General features: G+C 44.8%; 1 protein-coding gene across 1 annotated transcript; it reads right to left on the bottom strand.

Annotated features, from left to right (window-relative positions):
* Window positions 1-10569: 10569 nt before the first annotated feature.
* Window positions 10570-20341, bottom strand: LOC144683316 (TLR adapter interacting with SLC15A4 on the lysosome-like). Its single transcript, XM_078546253.1, has 2 exons — window positions 20156-20341; window positions 10570-11820 (listed from the first exon to the last, which is right to left on the bottom strand). Exon 2 carries the CDS (start codon window positions 11810-11812, stop codon window positions 10889-10891), a length of 924 nt encoding a protein of 307 aa, XP_078402379.1. The 5' UTR covers window positions 11813-11820; window positions 20156-20341; the 3' UTR covers window positions 10570-10888.
* Window positions 20342-22094: the final 1753 nt, after the last annotated feature.

Below are 22094 nucleotides of genomic sequence, written 5' to 3'. Positions count from 1 at the left end.
CTTTCCCTGCTTCCATTAATGTACACAGGTTGGTTGCTGTTCCAGACTCAAGCCCGTTCAGTCTATTTCCATTTTTGCACTCTCTTTTTAGATTCTTTTCTATTTGCCCCTCCTTGACCCTCTTCTCTTGTCATGCCCCCTTTCACTTCTCCACTTTTAGACACTCCATCCTCCCAATTACCTACCCCAACGCTTCAGCACTCTTCAACCTTCCTGTTCTCTTGATTTCATCAAAGGCTAGACTTTGTTATATAAGCCTATAACTTCCCTCTGGCTTTCTTGGCATCCTTCGACAGGGTCAGTGAGGCACTCAATGTTTGCTCATTAGGAGCAGAAACTCCATTTGCCCATCCTACCCTCTTGTCGACCTTCCCTACTAATGTGTCAGCATGGGGACTAATCTTGCCAATCTTCCTGTACAACTCATCTGTCCCACTGCTGACCCTGTGAACTCTGCCAGCGGATCAGTTCTCACTACTCCTCTACTCAAGTCCCTCCAGAATCTGCTCACTTACGAACAAAGTCCTTGCTATCCATGAACTTATTGTGGATGACTGCATTGACATCATGGCTTTAATGGAAGGCTAGCTAAAGGTTGATGACACTGTCACCTAATGAAGCCTTCACTCCTGGCTACATCTTCCACAACCCACCCCGTCAGGACCATTGCAGTGATGGTACGGCACTTATCACAAGAACACACCTTGAGCACACCTGCCCCCTACTTCTCTGGCACTTTCTCCTCCTTCGAGCATTTCACCTTGTTCCACCCTTCTCACCTCTTTCAAAATCATCATTCTGTAACACTCTCCAGGTACAATAAAAAATTTATCATTGAGATTTCTTCACTACTTTCCTCCCTCAGCCTCTGCACAGAATGACCGCTCATCCTCAGTGATTTCAACCCCCATCTCAAATACACATGTTCTCTATCCTCTGAATTCATTGGTCACTTATCCTTCATAAATCTCTCCCTCTGTGTCAACTCCCCAACTCATTCCCATGGTCACCCCCTTGAACTTGATTTCCACCTCACATGGTCTTGCTAGTTCTATCAGTTGAATCACAGATAAGGCCATCTCTGATCATTTCCTTCCATCACCCTCCACTCACATTGCCCTATATCCAGCCTCCTTCTGGACCGGTCCTTGGAAAAAACTCCCCCAATTCACTTACAACTGTGCTTTCAAATTCCCAACTATCTAGCCTTTGGCCCTCTGTTCACCAGAACATTTCTGCAGTTACTGATTTACTGAACCACACCCTCACCACCATCTTTGATGCTCTAGTTCCCAGTAAAACCATTACTCTCTCACCCAGGCCATTCCCTCTGGTACAGCCCTCATTTCTGCTCCCTCAAGTCCAAGGGATACAGACTTGAAAGGATATGGCAGACAACTGGTTTAACCATCCACCCCCAGATCTGGCTGAAGCACATAACGCACTATAGGGTTCTCTTCTCAGCTGCTAAAATCACTCACTATTCTAGGATCATCCTCAAATGTAAAGATAAATCCAGGCTTCTTTTCTCTAATGCAAACCATCTTCTTAAACCCCTTTCCTCTGCACCTTCCACTTATCTCCAATAACAAGTGAGAGGAGCTCATGGAATGTTTTTGTCACTAAGATTGAAACTATCCCAATAACTCCCTCTGCCATGTCCCTCCCTCCCCAGCCCACCTGGCTAAAGTTCCTTTAATATTCCTCTGTTCTCACCCTGAACTTGCATCTTTCTCTAGTCTCTTATCTCCTCTCATGCCTTCTTGAGCTCACCTTGTCCATGAGACCCACCTTCTGTTCCCTCAATCTTATTCCAACTAAATTGTTGATCACCCAATCTCTCAAATCCATTCCCATCTTTCCCAGAACTCCATTTTTGAATCCTCCTGATTAGGTTTCCATCCCTGTTTCAGTACTGAAATAGCTCTCAAAGTCACAAATGATATCCTGTGTGACTGTGACAAAGGTAAACTTTCATTCCTCATCCTTCTCAACCTGTCTGTAGCCTTAATTGACATGGTTGACCACACCATCCTCCTCCAACACCTCTCCACTCTCAAGTTTCAAAGAAGAGTTATATTGGACTTGAAACATTAACTCTTTCTCTCTCCACAGATGCTGCCAGGCTTGCTGATTTTTTTCCAGCATTTTCTAATTTATTACCTCTCCACTGCTGTGCAGTTGAGTGGAACTGCTCTCACCTAGTTTCATTCTTAGCAATCTATTCACGGCCACAGAATCATAGCTTCTCGCCCTACTCCCAAGCTTTTATCTCCGCTGTCCCCCAAGGATTAATCCTTGGCCCCCTCCTATCTCTTAACTACATGCTGTGCCCCCCAGCAACATCATCTGAAAGCGCATCATTAGCTTTACCTCATCATGACCTCTAAATGCTTTCACTCTAAATGATCCAACTGTTTATTCAACATCAAGTACTATTTGAGCAGAAATTTCCTCCAATTAAATATTGGGAAGACTGAGGGCTTCAGTTCCCACTCCAAACTCTGTTCCCTAGCTATTGACTCCATCACTCACTCTAGTAACAGTTTAAGATTAAGCCAGTCTGTTCCCAACTTTAGTGTCATATTTGATCCTGAGGTGAGGTTCCAACAACATATTTGTGATACTCACAATAAGTGCTTGATGTAGAAGAAAGAGTCCAAAGCTAGTCCTTTATTCTCAAGACAGCTCTTCAGTGCAACAGACCTTTCCAGTCCCTTCCACACTAGAGTGTTACAGTTGCGCCCATTTATACTATTTTGATGGGTGAACCAGTGCCCATCTCCTATTTTAACAAGCAGCTGTCTTTAACAATGTAATTGCCAGTTAACAAGCAGATTGTCAAGGTCCAATAAAAAAATAAATAAATAAAAAACAATGTAATTACTGATACATTGACAATTCACGCCATATCTAAGGCCGCCTATTTCCATCTCTAGAATTTCCCGACTCCACCCTGGCCTCAGCTCATCTGCTGCTAAAACCTTTGTTCATGCCTTTGTTACCTCCAGACTTGACTATTCCAACACACTCCTGGCTGAGCTTCTGTAAACTTGAGGTCAACCAAAACTCTGCTACCCATGTCTTAACTCACAGCAAGTCCCATTCTTCTGTCACCCCTTTGCTTGCTGACCAGTCAAGCAATGTCTTGACTTTAAAATTCTCATCCTTGTTTTCAAATCCCTCTGTGGCCTCACCCCTCCATATCTCTGTAGTCTCCTCCAGCCCCACAACCCTCCCAGATACCTGCACTCCTCTAATGCATTCCCAATTATAATTGCTCCACCATTGGTGTCTGCGCCTTCAGTTGCCAAGGCCCCAAGCTCTGGAATTCCCTCCCTACACCTCTCCATCTCTCTATCTCACTTTCTTCTTTTAAGTCTCTCCTTAAAGCCCACCTCTTTAACGAAGATTTTGGTCATCTGACCTAATATCTCCTTTTTGTGGCTCTTTGTCATATGATGTTTTATAATGTTCCTGTGAAGCGCCTTGGGATGGTTCAGTACATTAAAGGCACTATATAAATATAAGTTGTTGTTGAAAAAGGTGACAGGAGATCAGGAAAGAGATACCGTGGCACCAGGAATAAAAACAAGCCGACTTACTTTCAATAAGTTGCAGAGAATGACATAGAATTTAAAGCATAGGAACAAGCCACTCAGTCCAACTAGGCTATGTCATTGTTTATGATCCACTGCACATGCTTCCTCCCACCCATTGGCCAGGGTTTTCCGGACCCATTGTGACGGGACCTGCCGCGGGAGATACAGTGGCCCAGCCAAAAGCTCATTGACTTTCGGTGGGACCAGACGATCCCGGCAGTGGGCGGGGTCGGAAAATCCCATCCATGACCTTCTACTTCAACTAACCCTGTCACCATATTATTGCATTTCTTTATCCCTCATGCACTTATCTAGCTTCTCATTAAATGCATCTATGCTATTCACCTCAACCATTTCATGTGGTAGCAAATTCCACTTTCTGACCACTCTCTGAGCAAAGCTAGTTTTCCCGATTTCCCTATTCAGTTTATTATTGACTATCTTACACTGATGGCCCCTAGTTTTGGATTACCCTGAAAATGGAAACATCTCCTCTATATCTATAAATGGGCATGCGAGACTATGGGTGGGATTTTTTGGCCCCACCCGCTGCTGGGATCGAGAGCCAATGGGCTGAACCGTTGAATCTCCTGTGTGGGTCCCACCATGATGGGGCCAGAAAATCTCAGCCTATACATCGTATGAGACATTGATTGAAGGGTCTATCAGGGAATGGTTTCAGCCGTAAAATCCCCAAGGAATGATAGCCACTAAAATTATTATATCCGATCTTGCGAGATAAGAGCTAGAGAACTTTGACTTGTGGGCATAAAATGGATATCCTATCCCTGCAGCTTGTCAGTCCTGGACCAGCTCTTATATGGAGCCGACCATAAGTCTTGTCTAGGTGAGAGGGTGGGGAATGGTGTGAGGTGATCCTGGGGTGGAGGGGGCCTCAAATAAGACAGCGGAGTGATGGGTAGGTTCCAGAGCAGCAATTCTGTTTCACCTGGGCCCACAGAAAATGAAATAAAAATTACCTTGGGCCTAGTGGCATTGAGCAATGCCCAGCCAGTGCTTTTGGTCACTCAATGCTTGGTACAGTGCAAATTCCACTTACCTCTACCTGGAATCATGCAGCCAGGGTCCCACAACTGGTATAGAACACCAATTTGTATATTTAAGCAGCCTAATACCAGTCTCAGGCAGATTGCTGTCCCATTTCCAGGCCTGAAAATCACATCACCCAGACATCAAAAAGGGCAGTTGAGGTGCCCTCCCCCTGATTTCCAACTACTGGCCATGTGTTTTACAGTTGAAAAGCAGCCTGTTGTGAGTTGAATTCCTCCTCCATCATTCTTAAATTGTCTTTGTCTTTATGGGCAGGATTTTATGTCCTGTGGGCAGGTGCGTACCCCACCCGATCGGGCATAAAATCATGCGAGATGACGTAGGGCAAGCGTCTCAATGTCATCGTGCACTTGCGCGATATTTCAGTTGACGAGCGCGCGAGAGACTCAGGAGCGTGTCTGCCGACAACTAAGGGGTTTATTAAGGCCCTTAAACAAATAATTGAAAGCTACTTTTCGCTGGTGAATCGGCCAGGCGGCCTTTGGATTTTTTATGAAACCTCATCCATGGGCAGAATTAAGTTTCCAGCAGTAATTTTTTTTTAAATAAAAATTTTTACACGTCATTTTTAATATGTCCCTGTTCATGTGACTGAGTCACATGTGGAGTCACGTTTCTCTCATTTTTAAAACTTTATTTTTGTATCCACAATTCTTCAGCTCCCTGAGGTACCTCTGTGCCCTCAGGGAGCTGGCAGTGCACGCTCCCCCGCGCCTGCGGGGACTTTAGTGCTCGCGCTCCTCCCGTCCCCACCCCGGCAGCGCTGAGCTTCTCAGTGCGCCTTTCACGCTGGCTGGCCGTTAATTGCCATGCCCGCCCGACAACCAGAAAACCCTGCCCTCTGATAATGTTATCCATAATCAACATTGCCAACCCTCCTGCTTTACTCGAGAGTCTCCCTGAATTGGCTATTGGCCTCTGAAAGCATTGCCACTGGAAGTTTCAGTTTTTGTATGAGCAGTTTGTGCGTGCACATAATCTGCTTTGTCGCCTCTTTCAGTGTAGTAATGTTGGTATTGCTGCAGAAGCACTTCTCCCCAGTCCAATCTCAATGATCCTGGGACTTAATGGTGGATGTTCCTACCCAGAAAACACTGTATACTGTACACTTTAGTGCAGCCACAGAAAGGGCCCTTTATATGTGGAAGGAACAAGCACTTCACCAGTGCAACACGCATTCATTTAGTGATTATACTGACAACTTCATCAAATATGCAACAACCAACGTTGAATAACTTGTACCATTGCTCTAGTGATTTGCTACAAACATGGTGGATAACGCATATTGGCCTGGTTTCCAACCAAGTATCAGATATTATCACAAAGTTGACCGAATTAGCACAAAAGATTGTGGAATTTAAAACATAAGGCAGTTGTGCCCATAAGCTTTTGCACCCACATTTCCAGCATCTTTTACACTAGTTCAAAAGCCAATTCACCAAAACTAGTTCTTGCCCACAGAACTGGCAACACCCCAGGTTGAAATGCCGGGTTTCAACGGATTGCGTGCCCATTCATGGGTGTTCATCACATTTCACCCCAGAGTTCCAGGCATACAGGCACCCGTGGTCACATTAATCTACCGTGAATGACCTGTAGTTGCAGTGACCAGCAAACAATTGAAGACTCACTCAGGTCTGTTTCTCATACTGATAACGCAATTACTTTAAGTTCATTTTAAATAAGTACAGTTTCAGTCAATGGATCTGCTGTTTATATGTAAGATCTGCGACCAGCAGTCAATGGACATCACCGATTGGCTGGTTTCTTCAGTTAGCTTTCACAGAGACGTGCACAGCTTCACCTTATCAAAAGGAAAGCAACTTCCAGCACTTTTTCCCAATTGCACCCCTCACAGACTTCAAATGGTGCAAGTATGTATGTCCGGTGAGAATGTCTTACTGAGTTGTCTTTCTTCATTCAGCAGCCCCTCTGAATAAATTGTCATTTAAAACCTTGCATCTCAAAAAAATCCACAGAATACTGTTATCATATCCTGGGGGAAATGTTGCATTTTGGGAAAGAGAATTTCAAAATATCTTGAGAAACATTTGAATTTACTCAGGTAAATGATGAGGGTTTTCTTTAAGTGACTTCACGGAGCGAATTAGTGAGCATGTCAGAGAGGCCCAGCTGTTGTTTTAGTGAATGTTAAAGCTAACAGGTTTTTCCTGAACTGTCTTCTGATGCCGCAGGGACTGACTCTGTAACAAGTTGATGGGAGAGACAAAATCCCCTAACTCTTTGAAAGCACTTCAATATTGAAATTTGACCGGCAATTTACCACTTATAGGAAATGGAAATGTTAACTTGCCACTTCTATTTAATGATAACAAATAAAATCGCTAATTTCAGTTTCGGCTGGGTGAGTTTGATCTGCACTGTAGGATCATAAGATCATCATAAATAGGGGCAGGAGTAGGTCATTTGAACCTATTCCACCGCCATTCAATAAGATCATGGCTGATCTGATTATAGCCTGAAATCCACTTTCCTCCCTGCCTCCCCCATAACCCTTGACTCCCTTATAGATTGAACATTTGACCAACTCAGCCTTGAATATCTTCAGATATCTTCAGCTTTACCAGCAGGGATCCAATCTTAACTCACATGAAAAAACACACCTTTTGCACTTCACAAGTGGTTCGTTGACCATTTATCTGTTAAAGAAGTGACCAAGAATGTTAATCCTGGAATAAATAATCAGGAAATGCAAGAGCACTGAAAAGGCAGAGCCTGATGAACTGGTAACACTTGTGTTTCTGACTTTGAAATATATTATTATTATCTCTGGTGCTAGTCCAAAAATATTTCTTTTTATATGTAATCAATGTTTGAGTTTTGAAATCAGAGACAAAGATGAAATTTTTCAACCGTATGCATCATCTACTTGTCAAGGTTGTGTTCTAAATTGTGGAGCAACAAAGCAGGAACAGTTGCAAACTGTGGGCTGATACCACATGATCGAAGGTCATGTGACTGAATCATATAATCTGGTGTCACATGATACAATGTCACATGGCCTCCAGGAATAGATCAAATCAGTGTTGATGATCCCGCCTCTCATGTATTATGTATACAATTTGGATTCCCATACACCACCTGCACAGTAAATACGTTATCAAGCCTTGCAGTCACACCACAGAACTGGACCATGCAGACCCCAAATGCAACTGGATCACAATCAGTCACTACTTAGCAGCAGCAGAGAGATAGTCACCTGGATCTCCCCAGCCTAAAGCTTGGAGAAAGACGGACTTCCAAAGGAAAGGCCCCATCTGGAGAGGCCAATAATCTGTAGACTGAAGGTGGTGAAACGTGAGCACTATGTTTGCAATGTTATGACCCCCTGGAGACATCAACCTCAGCGGCTAACTTTGACCTTGGAGATAAATACCTCCATCTATGACATCCGATGTATACTGAACCAAATGCTGACTGAAGTGGAAACCTTAGTGGCCTGAGTGAGTGAAATGGTGAAGCTGGGTACAACTGAGGCTGGATGCTGGAGCCCATGTTAGCTGATAAGTCTCCCCTTGAGCACCCTGATAGTGCTAGCCTGCACTCTTCCTATAGGGTCTATAGGATACAATTCTAAAGGAGTTACAGGAGCAGAGGGACTTATGTGTGGAGAGACAATGGTATAGTGGTAATGTCACTGGACTGCTGATCCAGAGGCCCCAGGCTAATGCTCTGGGGGACACATGTTCAAATCCCACCATGGTAGCTGGTGGAATTTAAATTCAAAGAATTTCAAGGAAATATAAAGCCAGTCTCAGTGATGGTGACCCAGAAGCTATCGTTGATTGTCATAAAGACCCATGTGGTTCACTAATGCCCATGAGGGAAGGAAATCTGCCATCCTTATCCAGTCTGGCCTATGTGTGACTCCAGACCCACAGCAATGTGGTTGGCTCATAACTGCCCTCTGAAATAGCCTAGCAAGCCACTCAATTCAAGGGTGATTGGGAATGGGTAACAAATGCTGGCCTTGCCAGTGATGCCCACATCCCATGGAAGAATAAAGAAGATATGTGCATATATTGAAGGTGGCAGGACAGGTTGAGAGAGTGGTTAATAAAGCATACATTAAAAGGGGCATGGAGTACTAAAGCAAGGAGGTTATGTTAAACTTGTATAGAATACTGGTTCCGCCTCAACTGGAACATCATGTCCCGTTCTGGGTACCACACTGTAGGAAAGTCACTAGATAGTGTGCAGCAAAGATTCATGAGAATGGGTCCATGGATGAGGAACTTCAGTTACACAGGTTAGAGAATTTGGGACTGTTTTCCTCAGAAAAGGAAGGTAGAGAGGAAATTTGATAGAGGTATTCAAAATCATAAGGGGCCTGGACAGCGTAGATAGGGAGAAATTGTTCCCACTGGTGGAAGGATTGAGAACGGAGGGGGGGCACAGATTTATGGTAACTATCTAAAGAAGCAATGGTGAGATGAGGAGAAACTTTTTCAAGCAATGTGTGGTTATGATCTGGAATGCACTGTCTGAGAGTGCGGTGTCGGCAGGTTCAGTTAAGGGAATTTAAGAGGGAATTGGATTATTATCTGAAAAGAAATATGAGGAGAAGGAAGGGGAGTGACATTATCTGCATTGCTCAGTTGGAAAACCTCCATTGACTCAACAGGTCGAATGGCCTCTCCCAGTGCTGTAACGGTTCTGTGATTCTATCATTCTATAGGTAAAAGTCTGGAAGCTCATTCGATGCAAGGAAGCTGCAACCTGACCTGCTGAATAGAATTCACCATTCCACCCAACCCCATCCCTGCTGTTAATAAATTAGTGTTTTCAGGACTGTTTTGGCAACCATAACCTCTGTTCACACTGAACATGTTAACCAGTGTGGGGTAACATTCCTGTCGGAAAAACTCATTAAGTATTTGCACACTAATAGCCCATTGTATCATTTTAAAATTGTTAGTAATTCTACTCATCAGATTTTTTGGAGTTGGAACAATGGGATAAAGTCCAAAGCACATTGTATATGGTTCAGCACCATTCACAACTCCTCAGATACTGAAACAGTCCATGTTCAAATGCAGCAAGACCTGGACAATATCCAGGCTTGGGCTGACAAGTGGCAAGCAACATTCATGCCACACAAGTGTCAGGCAATGACCATCTCCAACAAGAGAGAATCCAACCATCGCCCCTTGATGAACAATGGCATTACCATCACTGAATCCCCCACAATCAACATCCTGGGGGTTACCATTGACCAGAAACTGAACTGGACTAGCCATATAAATACTGTGGCTACAACAGCAGGTCAGAGGCTAGGAATCGTGCGACGAGTAACTCGCCTCCTGACTTCCAAAAGCCTGTCCACCATCTACAAGGCACAAGTCAAGAGTGTGATGGAACACTCCCCACATGCCTGGATGAGGGCAGCTCCCACAACACTGAAGAAGTTGCACACCGTCCAGGACAAAGCAGCCTGCTTGATTAGCACCACACCCACAAACATTTACTCCCTCCACCACCGACGCACAGTAGCAGCAGTGTGTACCATCTACAAGATGCACTGCAGGAATTCACCAAGACGACAGCACTTTCCAAATCCACAACCACTATCACCTAAAAGGACAAGGACAGCAGATAGATGGGAACATCACCACCTGGTGGTTTCCCTCCAAGTAACTCACCACCCTGACTTGGAAATATATCACCGTTCCTTCACTGTCGTTGGGTCAAAATCCTGGAACTCCCTTCCTAACAGCACAGTGGGTGTACCTATGCCACATGGACTGCAGCGGTTCAAGAAGGCAGCTCACCACCACCTTCTCAAGGGCAACTCAGGATGGGCAATAAATGCTGGCCCAGCCAGCGAAGCCCACATCCCATGAATGAATAAAAAAAATATATATCTAACACTTACTTTTAAGTTATTATCTAATATGCTGATTTAATTCGATAGGAAATGAGTCACATTGAAAAATCCAATTCAGTGCAATACATTCAAATGAATTTCTACAGTAAGAGAATTCATTCCTCATTAATCGTTAAATTGAACAGCTTAGTCTGGTTCTGGTACTTAGAGCCAGGAGACATGTTTGTGACTAAATGACATTCTTGAATGTTGCTATACAGTTTCAGACAGATCATCCATTTAAATTAGAGGTACAAGGCAGATTTCAGAAATTGCTCCAAAATAAAAATCACCTGGAATGCAATTCTGCTGATAAGCAAGTTTAAAATCATAGGGGTGGCTTATCAGTTTGCTGGCTTGATATCTGCAAGTTAGGGGTACAGATATCCGATGAGTTGGTTGCACATGCAACACTAAGAAGGCAGTTTAGAACAATATCCTTAGCTTTTGTGGGCTCCATACTTTTCTCATGAGAAATCTGCAGACTAATTTGATCAATGTTGGTCATCAGGAAGTGGGAGCCCAGTATTTTTGTTGGAGAAGCGTACTTTGTCATGTTGTCCTCAAGGTACTGCTTGTACAGTTCTGTAATCTTCTTCTCCATGTATCTGTTGAGCACAGAATTGGATAACGGTTCTTTCAGAAGGGCAATGCTTTTGTCACTGTTAAAGAATGCATCTGTTCCAGAACATTGCCGGCCTTCACACCAAGAGTCAGGTTTGGACGGCCACACAGATTGGTTCCCGAGCCGAAGGGTGGGCCAATTGCAGCTTTCATAATCATGACCCATAAAGTAGCACAAGCTTGTAGGACTGTTGGGTGTAACATTATCTCCTCCGATCTGTAAATCCGTGTAACTCTGACAAGTGGCGGACCATGATCGGTACAAATCCAAATCGCTTTCACTGCCCCTAGAAGATTTTGGTATGTCTAAGTTGTCAGAGGTCTTTCTGTCAAACATGGGCGCCCTGGTATGCACGTCTGTTGCTTCCTTTTCACTTTGAAACTGGAGCGATTCTCCCTTTTTGTGAATGGTGCTGCCCAAGGAAGTTAATCTGCTTTGACTGTTTCCTTCTGCGTTGTACTGCTCATGTTCAAGGCTTTTTGTGAGTTCTGATGAGGTGAAGCGCTCTTTCCAAGAACTATTTCTGGGCTTAGGTTTCCTCCTGGAGTTTACATAGTTCTCCTGGTTGTCAAACTCCTTTTGCTGATGGCTGTAACCAATCGCAGTGAGGAAGCCTTCAGCTAACATGACAGGTGCTGTTAAGACACAAAACTGTTTATTAGCCAAATGGAAGCCAATGATAAATGAGTCATCAAAAATCTATTACATATAATAACTTGTACCTGTAAGAATTTGGGATGTTTTTAAATTTAAAAGTCTAAAAGGTAAGACACAGGACACCTCCTTCTCTCTTACTCACCTGAAAAAGCAGCCTGCTGCTTCTTCCGAGGTGGGGGTTGGGCGGTGAGGCTCCTATTGACCCTTTGAGAGCCCGCTGGCCCAGTGGCGATTAATTGACCAATTCAGGAGAATCTTGCCAGTTGACATCTCCCCCTAACAGTGGAGGCTTTTGATCCCCAGTTGACCCTGACCTTGGGGTCCCACAGCCCACTGGGAAAATCTCACACCTACTGGGATCTTGCTTTGTGCAAATGGCTGCCATATTTGCCTACAATGACACATTTAAAGGTCATTTTAATCTGATCTTCTAGGGTGACATTGAGAGTAATTACATTTGGTGAGAGCATTCAGGAAATAGGGAGTGCCAAAACCACAAACAATAAATCATGACTGGGACAGTGAATTTCCTGGTAGCTTCTTCCAAACTACCAACAAAACCTTAATGGGAAACCCACTTCCATGTGTAAACTGCTGAACTTTAACTAATGTTTCAGCAGCTAAATGAGTGTGAAGAGCTCCTGCTGAACTTTACCCTCAATACCTTCACACCAGACCATAAATAATGGCCCTTTATAAATGTTGAGAGAAGGCAAGACCAATCTCTACACTGGTGTCCCCATGGTCGAATAGCACACACTAATATTTGCTGCTCAAGCCCAGGTGTAAAGAATGGCCATTGAGGCACATAATCATCAACTTGGGGCAGCAATTTCTCCTTCAGTGTTAATATTTCAAAGCATTCCAGCCTGAGGAGCTTATTTTCTTTTGTGTGGGTTTATGGCTGTATTTAATCTATTCAAATTTGCCACCCTCCAGGCTCCTGCCTGATTAATCACCATGGTTCCTGGGTCATGGGAGATTTGAAGCATCACCTAAAATTGGATTGAAGTTTGAACAGGTGGAGCTACTGGTCAGCAAGGTGTGGCAGCAAAGCTACCCAACAAGGACAATCAAGGTTCACTTCTACCAACAATCTCGAATTTGAACCACTTTTATAAAAAGAAAGAAAGGAAAGTCTTGCATCCATATTGTGCAGGACCTCAGGATGTCCCAAAATGCTTTATAGCCAGTGAAGTACTTTCTGAAGTGTAGCCAGTGTTGCAATGTAGGAAATGTCACAGCCGGCTTGCACATAGCAAACAGCAGTGACAATGACCAGAAAATCGGCTTTAGTGATATTGGCTTGAGGGGTATCATGGTGGTCAGGACACCCTGCTCAATCCTCAAAATAGTGCCATGGCATCTTTTACATCCACCTGAGAGGGTAGACGGGAGCTGGTTTAACATCTCATCCAGTTAAGTCAGCTGATTGAGATCTGAAGAGCAATGGTGGCAGCTGAAGATCTCAGTAGAGAATGGGTAATTTGAAATGACATATACTGGTGTACCAGTGACTGAGCCAGTCTTGAACATGGATAACATTGCAATTCCGTTTTATGTACACCCTGACCATCAACTGCAACACATAGAGTTCGCCAGCTGTGGGAGGTGGCAGCTTCAATTGTTGGGAGAGCACTACAAGTCAGAAAGACAGGCAGCAAAAGACAGAACATGGGGAATTAAGCAGGCAGAATATCAGGTAGTAGGGCAAGTGAATGGGTCAGGAGAAGCCAATTACCATCCCCAGCAATATTGGGTCTGACTGCGTGTGTTCCACCCCTAATGTTTCATGCAAGTTGACACCTATGAGAAGAAAGCAAGAACTAGCATTTTACAGTGCAGACTATCAACCCCTTTAAATGTGTCATGGTAGGCAAACATGGCAGTCATTTGCACAAAGCAAGATCCCAGGGACAGCAGGCGCGGGACTTTCCCAGTGGGCTGTGGGACCCCAAAGTCAGGGTCAAATGGGGATCAAGCGTCTCCACTGATAGGGGGAGCAGTCAACTGGCAGTGATTCTCTTGCATTGGTCAATTAATCGCCACAGGGCCAGCGGGCTCTCAAAGGGTCAATAGGAGCCCCTCTGACCAACCCCCACCTCGGAAGAAGCAACAGGCTGCTTTTTCTGGTGAATAAGAGAAATGGAGGTGTCCTGTGTCTAACCTTTCAGACTTTTAAATTTAAAAATATCCCAAATCGGCCTTTAAAGGGATTTAATTGGCCATCTGCCACTTCTAGGCAGGTAGCCCTGCTGCATTCACCCCCTTCCAATCTCACCTCCAGGAAAATGCCCAGGGGCAGGTTGGTGGCAGAGAACCAGCATGCCAGCCAGCGACACTCAATTCTGGGCCTTTCAGCCTCCATGCTCACCCCCCACTAAGGCTTCGAAATCCAGCCTCAGATAAACGTTTTGCTGGCCAGGGCATCTCATGGCCCTCCCTCAAAAAATGTGTCATGAGATTTTTAACAATTACCTGATTAGGTGGACAGGGCTCTATCTTAGCATCACACCTTAACTTCCTTACCAATGCATCACTTCATTCCTCAGTGAGGTGTCACCCTTAAAAGTGGGGTTTGAACCCACAACATTCTAACCTGAAAGCAGAGTGCTCAGAAATGAGCTAAACTGACAGCTGAAATTGGGAGAGGCATCAAAGGATTGCCTTGCCTTCAGCAAAGAATAGGGTAAGAGAGGGGATGAATTTGCACAGTTACTGTAAAGATTTCTGCATATGCCCAGTAAGATTTAGCAGTATCCGGCTTTAGAATATTCATGGTTCCATTTCACCTTTAATGAATTGATGCCTTCCAAATTCTTGGGGCAAGGAATTTCCTGGAGCCTCTCCTGCTCCACTGATTCATGTCTGCTGGAAGTGTGAAACAGGGTCATCATCAAACTTTAGGAAATGGTTACGGTGGCGAAATGGGGGACAGCTCTGAGAAATTCCCCAGTTTAACTTGACATCATACTTCCTCTTCTCAAGAAATTGGCATTCAAACTTCCTTACTTAAAGTATGTTGCACCATCATTGGAATAAAACCAAGCAAGAGGTGGTTATCTATCAAATTCCAAGTGCAAGGGGCCTGGGCAATAGTCGTGTGGTGAAGGTATTCCCACAGCACTGTTAGATGGCGAGTTCTTGGGTTTGGACCCAGTGACAATGAGGGAACGGTGATATATTTCTAAGTCAGGATGGCTTGTGACTTGGAGGGGAACTCGGCGGTGTTGGTGTTCCCATGCACCTGCTGCCTTCGTCCTTCTGAGTGGTGGAGCTTGCAGCTTTGGGAGGTGTTGCTGCAGAATTTTGATACAGCCTTCCGTCTTGTAAGACGATAGGCAAAAATTTGGCAGATGGAGTATAATGTGGGAAAATGTGAACTTGTCCACTTTGGCAGGAAGGATAGAAAAATCGGAAAAATATTCTGAGAGATACTGCAGAGTGCTGCAGCATAAATTAATCTGGGTGTCTTCGTACATGAATTGCAAGGGGGATGGAGCATACAAGTAGGGAAGTCTTGCTACAACTATACAGGGCTTTGATGAGACTGCACCTAGAGTACAGTTTTGGTCTCCCTACTTAAGGAGGCATATACTTGCATTGGAAGAAGCTCATAGAAGTTTCCTGGTATGCTAGTTTCAGAATAAGAGGTCTCCCATTTAAGATAGAAATTAGGAGGAATTTATTCTCTCTGAGGACCATTAGTCTTTGGAATTCTCTGCCTTGTGCAAATAGTGGAGGCTGGATCATTGAATATATTCAAGGCTGAGTTAGGCAGATTTTTGATTGACAAGGGAGTCAAAGCTTTTGGGGGACAGGCAGGGAAGTGGAATTAAGGCCTCAATCCGATCAACCATGATGGTGTTGAATGGCGGAGCAGGCTCAAGTGGCCCAATGGCCTACACCTGCTCCTAATTCTTATGGTCTTATGATCTATTTGTTGTGGTAGTCAACTCTGTGTTAAGCATCACCTGGTGTGGCTCGGGAGCTCCACTCTGGCATGGCAGTCTGTAACACATTTGCTGTAGAGGAAGACAGTTGGCTGAGAAAGTCCGCATTCTTTTTTTTGATGGGTTCAGTTCACTTGTTGAGCGGAGACTCTTAAGTTCCCAGCACCCACTTAAGCAGATGCACCACGGCAGGTCAGTATCTTACTTGTAGGAGACTGCCTGACTTGAGGTGGGTGGTGGCTGATGCTGCTACCTCCCACTGTCGGAGACCGGCCATAGCACTCATTCTCTATGCCAATTGTGCTGGGCTTATCACTTGTAACGGTTGTCTTCTATGTTGTGACTCTGCCTGAAAATCAGCTAATAATACTCCTCGAAGGGTCCCCTATTATTCATAATTTATATAAACAACTTAGATGACTATGTGGGGGGTAGGATTAGTAAGTTTGCGGATGACACAAAGATTGGCCGCGTGGTTAACAGTGAGGCTGAGTGTCTTGGGCTACGTGTCGGTACAGACTTGATGGGCCGAATGGCCTTTTCTGCACTGTGATTCTGTGATTCTGTGAAGGGAGAGTTGGACTTACTTATATCATGCCAATCAGAAAAGCATAAGGCAGCTCTGAGCTCCCTTCAATAGCCCAAAGAAGGTGCCTATGGCAGGCGTTGAACACAGTTCCTGCAGACTCTGGCTCACTCTGCTCAATTTATCCACTGAAAGAGTGAAAGGCCGAGTGAATCTTGTTGGGGTTTGGATCTAGTTCCCAATTTTCAATTGGCTCAATGGGCAGCAATCTGGTGGAGTGGATTAACCACTCCTTACAAACCTGCGCAAATGCCATTCACTCAAAATAAGTAGGTCAAAAATCCAATGGGTTGCCTATAAAGAGTTGGTCAATCCACTTCAGCCAGTTACCACCCAAGGGACCAAGTTGAAAATTAACCCCCCAGGACCCTGTCCTGTCCTGTCGTTTCCAATCAACTCAGCTTGAATAAAATGTTTCAAATTATTAACTGAAGAATTTAGCAAATTAAAAGGGCCACTTCCTCCATGGAGCCTCAATGAAGCGTAATGGAGTTTACCATGTGCTGCATTAGAAATCATTGAGTAATAGAGCATAGAAGGAGGCCATTTGGCCCATCAAGTCTATAACAGCTCTTCAGTTAGTCATCCTCCATTCTTTCCTGGTAATGCTGCAATTATATCATGCAGAATTACAAATTAGATTTCTTTCAGAAAATAATATTTGGGATTCAGACATGACAGGTATATTTGAGACATGACAGGTATAAGTGTAGCACGGGAGGGTCAGGTGACTTTGGAACTATGGGCCCCATAGCTTTCCACCACTGGGGATTTTCTTGACTCTTGTCGGAGTTCATTGTTGATGAATTGATAGCAATTAATCAGCAATTAATCAGCACAGTTAGTTAACATCTCCACTATCTTGGTATCAAACCACTACCAGAATAGTGGAAGGTGAAGTGGATGGACTTTGATTTTTTTTTAGTCAACCCAATGTTTCATTGTGCAATTGCCCTTTCTGCCCATTCCTTTGTGCATTGGCCTGTCTAACCTAAGCACTCAGCACCAGATTTCAGCCAAATCAACCATTACTCCAGAGTAAGAAATGCATAAAATAGATGGGGCAAGATCAAAAACACTTATTTTATTGGACACTGTAACAAATGATGACAGAGAATTTTATAGATTTTTAATCCAATATTATCAAACAATGAGACAGTAAAAGCTTTCCACTAAACCACCATTTTTCCTTTAATTCCAAAGCAAATTGGGAGAATGAGTGTGATACTTTGATCTCCGTGATTAAAAAGACATTTCACAGGGTGTTTGACCTATTACACCTGCTGAAATTTTTCAGCTATCTTCTCATTCTGCAAAACAGCAGAATCAAAGCTAAGCCCAGCTCCACTGTCTTGTGACACCACTGACTCATTGGGTGACACCATTCAGTCATTTGTAATATTGCATCCGTGGAAATATAATAGCTATTTCCATGGTTACTAGCCAATGTAACTGGGCTAGGAGGAACCAAGTATCACCAGTATTTAGAAGCATGAATGAATGATCAGCAGTGTGAATACACCACAGAATTTCTGTCACAAAATTGTACTGATTCTGTCCGTTGGCATTTGCCCATTTCTGCCAGCTGTGGGGAGGCCTGACATTGCCAAGCTTTAAGAGAAAAGTGCCTCCCTTTAATTCCCATATGCTCTCTATGAGCAGGGAGTCATAGTTGATTAGGAGGTGCCATATGAATTGGAGACAGAAGTTTTTGCGGTTACAGTGGAGGCCGCATGTTTTGCCAATCAACTCATTGAAAGGTCATTGTTGGGAAGATGTGCAAGAATTTCAATTCTGTGGCAAGTCCTGTGCTGAAACCATTCACCAGCATGAATCAGAGCCATAAAGAGGAAGACAGAGAAATAGAGAGAGAGAAATTAGAATGAGACTCACAGAAGTGAAGGATTCTGTCCTGGAAGCTGGCCACAATGACATTGCAAACCAATTAGGGTGTTACTGTCACCATAAGGAGATTTTATGTTGTGATTTTAATAGAAATTCAGGCACTGTATGTAGGGGGAGGCAGAGATGGAACTGGGGGTCAGGGATAGTGTGAGGGAATCGGAGTATTTTCCCAGCTGGAAGCCAATCAGGCTGAGAGTCTGACGATCAGGTGAGTAGGCCTGCACTGGATGGCAATAGCCACATAGCGGAGAAGACAAAGGGTGGGAGAGGTTAGCAGAGAGATCGCAGCAGGCCCAGGTAGGGGGAGAGCATGGGTAGTGGGGATATAGTGGGTCACAGGGGCATTACAAATCAGGGACATTATGGGTTGAGGAATCACGGGTCTGTAGAAAGTTTGACAATTGAGGGGTTTTCATGGCTCAGGAAGAGATCGTATGTCAAGAAAGATCATTACTTGGGAGGAGGTCACAGGTCAGGAGGGAGATAGCAGATTGGGAGAGGGATGGTGGGTCAGCGGTTGAAATTATCGTGAAGGGGTGGGCTGTAGAAGACACCACGGAGACGGAGATTGATCAAGGGGATTTTCACAGGTTAGCTTGTAGGAGCTCCAGGAAAGCATTCCTGCTCCTCCCAGCTCACAAGTAGATATGGAAGCCCACTTGCCAGCCATCTTCTCTCGCCACCCTCTAGCTGCCAGATTTTCTGAACCCGGGGAGTGGATTTTTCTCCCATCGGGCAGGATTGGCAGGGCCAGGCAGGGGCGGTCAGGAAGCTGACCGCCGCTCGTGATCGGGGTCGGACCATGATTTCATGCTGGGCGGGCCAATTAAGGTCCGCCCAGTGTGAAACGTGCACCACAGCGCTCAGCGCTGCCTGTGTGTTGGGGGTGGTGGAGGAGGGCGAGCATGTGCATGGGTGCGCACTGGAAAAGCTTCCTGAGGCACAGAGCTGCCTCAAGGAGATGGAGAGTTTTGAAAAATAAAAATAAAGATGTCTAAAAAGTCATAAAACATGCCCCCTCATATCACACGAGCAGGGACATGTTATTAATTACATTTTGAAATTTTCATTTTATTTTTATTTGTTGTTGGAAACCTCATCCCACCCATGGATGAGGTTTCCTAAAGAATGCCCAAGGCCGCTTGGCCTTTTCGCCTGCCCGCCAACCGCAAGGTTGGACGGGCAGTGAAAAATTTCATTCAATTACCCTTTTAATGGCCTTAATAAGCCTTTTAATTGTTGGTGGGCGCGCTGCCAACACCGGCGCGCGCCTGCCCATCGAAATATCGCTCGAATGCGCGATGACGTCGGGACGCTCGCCTGACATCACCGCACGTCACTTTACCCTCAGTCGGTTCAGGTGCGTGCACGCCCAACGGGCGGAAAATTCTCCGCCTGGAAAACTTGGCTCACAGCCATTAAATCTAAATAGCTGTGAAATATGTGACACAGAGTTTCATTAACATATTCAAATAATTAACCCACATCTTATGCAGGTTAGTTGCCCACCACGCACCCCTGACACCCTGCCTCCATTCAGGGTGATATGGGCACATTCAAGGTAGAGGTTGGAGACAGCTTTCAGAGTTTTGAAACTTTAGCCACCACCCCTGTCCTACTTGCTCTGGGGGGGAAGGGAAGGTAGGATTAAAATTTCCTCCTCCAAGTGATAATTTAAACATGAATATGAATTGTCGTGCAATGTTTAACATCATTGAAACTAAGCAGCCCAATGATTTCTGATTAAAACACTCATTAAATTTAATGAAGTCCTTCTTAATGCAATTAGAGTGACTTACTCGAAATCTTTCCCAAAACAGTACCAAAAGAAAACCGAAACGTTAAACAAAATTTGCAAATTGCACTTACCAGATTTAGCTAGTTCTGCAATCTGAGCTCTTCCTATCAATGGAGGATTAATGAGAATTCGATCTCAACACAGACGTTACTCTTGACCCTAGTATATTTATTAATTATCAATTCTTCCCAACAGCAGCCAATAATTCAGATATATGGACCTAAAGAAAGCGTTCGTTTGGTATGTCATCTCCCAGTAAAAAAAATTGAAGCTTGGCTGCAACAATATAATTGCTCAGAACGAAACTGTTCACATGACATGTAGTAAATAACTTCCCCTGGTTTTGCAAGCATTTGATATTACATCACTGGCACTTTAACCCTTCAGATCTAAAATCTTTTCCAATGTACCAAAAACATGGGCTAGATTTAATGTTCACTGACTATGCATGAGAATATTTAGAGTTTAACCAGGTTATCAACTTTTTAGATGCAGCAAAGGCTTTGCCAAGTAGATTATGTAGTAGTAGTAGTAGGGTCTGGTACATTAAGGGTTAATGTGGGACAGAGTGCAGTACCGCCTACACAGTGGTGTAAGAGAGCATATGACCCAGAGCCAGGTAAATGGGTAAAGACCTAGACTGATGTTAGTTCCATACCTGTACCCTCTACTGTAAATATTGTACATATTTATGAGTAGTTAATAAAGACTTGCTGTTAACATACTCTAGACTACGAAGCCTACTTCATGGGAATTCTCCCAGCCCGCCGACCCTAATTGTGGCAATTTGCGCCAGATTCTGCTCTTGGAGCCTCATTAATTATGTAGAGGTACATATTGCTCCGAATCATCTGATGGACCAGGAATTAATTCATCCGCCCACCGCCCGCTGATGAGTTCAAAGGTCTGGGCGCCATATTTAACCACCAGTCTAACGCACAATCTCAATCTCTCCAGCCCATCAGACATGTCCACAACCCATAAGAGAAAGGCTGAGAGCCTCAGCACAAAATTTGCATCCCGCTTCACCCACCAGGCATTCTAGGCCTTGCTCAGAGGGGTGCAGGAACAATGGCACGTGCTCTACCCCGCCGATGGTTGCAGGAAGTACAGCAGCCTCACCTCTCGGGCCTGAGACACCGTAGCGGAGCAGATCAGTGCAGCTGGCACTCATGCCCAAAGTGCCACGAGTGCAGGAAGAGGATGAATGATCTCATCCACTCCACCAGGGTAAGTCATCCTTCAATACACTCCCATATCAAACTCTCACCATGGCATCATGCACTGAAACATCTACTCTCTTCAGGGATCTCACACAACATTAGCGGAGGACATATATCAACACTCATTCTCTCACCAAGACTTTCACATCACCACCATCCCATCTATCATGTTGCTCACACTCCATCCTCTGGCCCTTCTGGGGAGGGCTCACCACTCACAGGGGTCATCCACCTCACCCAATCTCTGCTCTCTTCCTGCTCATCACACGCTTTTCTTTCTTCTTCATACAGGCCAAGCTGGCGCACAACAGGCATGAGAGAGCGCAGACCAGGGGAGGGACGGCTGACATCCTCGCCCTCAGTGAGTTTGAGGAGGCTGTAGTCGAGCTGGCTGGGAAGGACAGGGATCACTCCTGTGGGGAAGGGGAGATCAGCCTCTCCAACCAACCTGGTATGGATCACAGCTCCATCACTTCATCAAACCCTGACATTCACAGTGAATCACATGCAGTCTTATCTAGCTCATGCTCATTAACTGAAACTCTATTTGCTATTTTCTAGGCACCAGCAGATTGAGGTCCCCAAGCCAATCCAGCACCTCCAGTGCGAGCTCCCGAGGATGAAGCTCCAGGAGAACCGTCACGCTGCTCACACGCACCCTCCACCAGCTCAGATACACACACGTCAGTGGGGCACAAATGTAGATTAGGCTCGGGCTCACTCTCTGGGGAACACCTCACTGACACGCCCCACAGCAGTCGGAGGCAGGGACAGCCCAGTTCTCCAG

Source organism: Cetorhinus maximus, chromosome 8 (assembly GCF_964194155.1).
Source record: "Cetorhinus maximus chromosome 8, sCetMax3.hap1.1, whole genome shotgun sequence".
Lineage (NCBI taxonomy): Eukaryota > Metazoa > Chordata > Chondrichthyes > Lamniformes > Cetorhinidae > Cetorhinus > Cetorhinus maximus.
The sequence above is the reverse complement of the archived record's forward strand: the minus strand, read 5'-3'. Positions and strand labels throughout refer to the sequence as shown.